At 33.9% G+C, this 3233-nt stretch overlaps 1 protein-coding gene across 1 annotated transcript; it reads left to right on the top strand.

The window, feature by feature from the left end:
• The first annotated feature begins 625 nt into the window (after positions 1–625).
• On the top strand, positions 626–2976 carry LOC141569985 (stAR-related lipid transfer protein 4). Its single transcript, XM_074324709.1, has one exon. It carries the CDS (start codon positions 712–714, stop codon positions 1315–1317), a length of 606 nt encoding a protein of 201 aa, XP_074180810.1. The 5' UTR covers positions 626–711; the 3' UTR covers positions 1318–2976.
• Positions 2977–3233: the final 257 nt, after the last annotated feature.

Below are 3233 nucleotides of genomic sequence, written 5' to 3' on the forward strand. Positions count from 1 at the left end.
ATTGTGTGAGATTTTGAGCTTCAAGTTCCTACCTCTATAAAGTGGAGACAACAATACTTGCTTTCAAGATCATTGCAGTGATGAAAAGAGATTACATAGTTGAAAAGCATAAGACAGAGAGAAGACAATAAATACGACGAAAGTGTTCCTCCAATAATTCTCAACCCAATCAGGAACAGTGGGTTAAGAGGTCCTGACCCTTACCTCTTCCAACTCACCTACGCATCCTCATTCTTCTAGAATTAATTCAACTGTTTCTCTTTTGGGAAGCTTTCCCTGCACACCCACCACTTTTACTAAGCTTAATTAGATGCCAATTCTCACTGATTGTACAACCCTCTAAGATTGGCACTTAAACGGTTTATAGAAATTAAGCCAGCTTTTAAGAATAACTTTCCACTTGATGCATAACGGCATACATGTTCATTATTTAAAAATTCAAAAATATAGAAAAGTACAAAGACGACTATAATAAATGCACAAATCAACCCTATTCTCATTCCTACAACCCAGAAATAATAAGTAGGAGAGCATTCTCTCTCTCTCTCAACCTTCATGTATTAGCAGGCCTTTAGTTGCCAGTAAGAGAAAATCTGGACTCAATATATTCATTTGGCTTAAACAATAAGAAATAACTGGCTCGAAATCCTGTCCCCGCCTGACCTGTCGGGGCTCCACACCAACTCCTCGCTTTTCCTCAGGGAGGAAAAAATGGAAGTCCTGCCTGATGCTACTGCTTTTGCAACTAAAGTTCAAAACACTCTCATCCAGTACCATAGCATTGAAGATGATAAGTGGCGAGTTGCAAAGAAAATGAAAGATGTAACAATTTGGAGAAAACCTTCAGAAGAATTTAATGGATATCTTTTCAAAGCCCAAGGTGTTATAGATGATGTTGTCAATAGTGTGATGGACCACATTCTCCCAGGTCCCTGTCGCTTGGATTGGGACAGTCTAATGACGTCAATGGATATTTTGGAGCAATTTGAAGAGAATTGCTGTGTTTTGCGTTACACTACTGCTGGTCAGCTTTGGAATATCATTTCCCCAAGAGAGTTTGTTGATTTGTCCTACACTGTGACCTATGAAGACGGGCTTTTATCCTGTGGGGTAAGTCTTGACTGGGGTGAAAAGAAACCAGAATTTGTTCGTGGCTATAACCATCCCTGTGGTTGGTTTTGTGTTCCACTTAAAGACAATGCAAAGCAGAGCCTTTTAACAGGCTATATTCAGACGGATCTGCGTGGGATGCTTCCTCAGTCTGCAGTAGATACAGCCATGGCAAGCACTTTAATCAACTTCTATGGTGACTTATGAAAAGCCTTACGAAAGGCATAAATGACATTTAAACTTGTAGTGCTAAGGTCCTAAATAACTCTTTTCTCTCAGCTGCATGGTCTGTAAAAATCACCATTTCCTCTCTCTGCACAGTCTGTAGAAAAATTGGAGATGTTTTTGGTTTATTTTATTCCTAAAGTAAACAGCTATCTAAGAGAGGGCATTTCAGTTTTCTTAAACAGTTATGTACACATTGTTTGGTATGGCCGTGTGTCTAGGAATGGAGAGTATGACAGAAATCTACCAAGATAAACTGTAGATAACAGTTCATTGATGCAAACTCTTAAGAAATTGAATAGTGCCTCAGTATGAACTTTTTGGCTGCTTGGAAATTAAAGCACAAGCTTCATGCTGTTAGATTAAAATCATTTATTTTAGAGCTTTATGAACATTTTGTAAAAGTTTAATTTTTTTGGACATTAAATATTAGTCCTTTACATTTGGTGTGCTCTATGAGTTTGCCAATATCTTGGACTAAAGAAAAAAGCTCTTTTCTATATTTTATAAAGATGAACTTCATTGTCAATTGACTTGCACTACTTTTAAGTATTAAAAAGATCAGAAATAAGAAAAGAATAGATATCATAGTAACTCTAGGTACAATTCAAATGTTTTTCAGTTTTAATACATAGACAGCATTCATTTGTAGGTATCTTTAAAAATATAGTAGTTATATCTTTACGTGTGTTTATTTTGAGAGTCTTAAAACATTTATGCCTGAATAAGACAGTACAAAAAACTGTGAAATATGTGCTGGGGATACCACATTGGGTTGTGTGAAGTGGCTGGTATTGTCCTGTGTTCAAAAACAGAATCATCTCCTAGAAAGCCTAATTCAGTGAACGTTCTGTACATATTTCAGTTTTAAAAGTATCATTCAACTCATAAAATACTACTAACTGATTCATAAACATTAACAATTGTGATGTATTATCAGTATGCAACTATAACAAATGCATTTGTCAATGATATTTTGTGTGAAATTTTAGTTTGTATTGATAATTCTTGATTAACTCTTTAAGTTTGACAGATACTCAGAAAAAATAATTATGGGAATTTAGTATTCTGCAGTTACATATAATATAAACTTCTAGAGTATTAAAGAGAGATTATAAATATTAAAGTTCTCTCATTTTACTGTTCATTGCAGTTGGATATATTTGAAACTGTAGATTTCTATGTTGGAAATTATCTCCCAGTAAAAAAAAAAGCTTTTAGGTATGCGTAATTCCCTTTGATATAGATAAAAACTTTACCTGTTTACTCAAGAGCACACTATCATCCTTAGAATCTCGTTAAAATCCAGTTTCTTGTAATTTTGTGGATACTGTAGCTATCCCAAACCTATGGATAAATGAACAAAACTCAGAAAAGCAAAGAGACTTGACCAGGTTTTTATAAGAACCTGTTTATAATGTACAATGTGTAACTTGTCTGGTGTGTCTCCCATGCCTTTCTTATTCGACTTCTAGAAATAGAAGATGATGGGATCTGAGCATAGAAGAAACATTAGGTTAATCCCAGAGCAAAGGAAATTGGAATTGGGATTTCTTCATTATTTTGTTTCCAGAGATTTTACATGCATAGTTAAATAAAATTCATCTCTTGCAATTCAATAAAAGCTATACTATATATAGACTTTATTTTTTAAGAAGTTTATTTCTTTTATGAGCTAGTATGTAAAACTAGAACCTTTATTAAACTAAGAGCATGTGTTAATTTATTTTTAAATTGTTATAAAATATATCAATAAAATTTCTAGATACTCTTATAATTGAAAAAAAAAAGAAATAACTGGCTCATATAAATATAGAGATAAAGTGACTTCTTAAGCAGGACAATTCAACACAGTCTCTAGTTATAGCAACAAGGAACTGGGACTGAGATAAATGTAA

The sequence above is a fragment of the Rhinolophus sinicus genome, linkage group LG02 (assembly GCF_036562045.2).
Source record: "Rhinolophus sinicus isolate RSC01 linkage group LG02, ASM3656204v1, whole genome shotgun sequence".
NCBI classification, from domain to species: domain Eukaryota; kingdom Metazoa; phylum Chordata; class Mammalia; order Chiroptera; family Rhinolophidae; genus Rhinolophus; species Rhinolophus sinicus.

Bases quoted from the DNA above. Each gene is read 5' to 3' on its own strand.
- LOC141569985 (XM_074324709.1), top strand. From the start codon at position 712: ATGGAAGTCCTGCCTGATGCTACTGCTTTTGCAACTAAAGTTCAAAAC.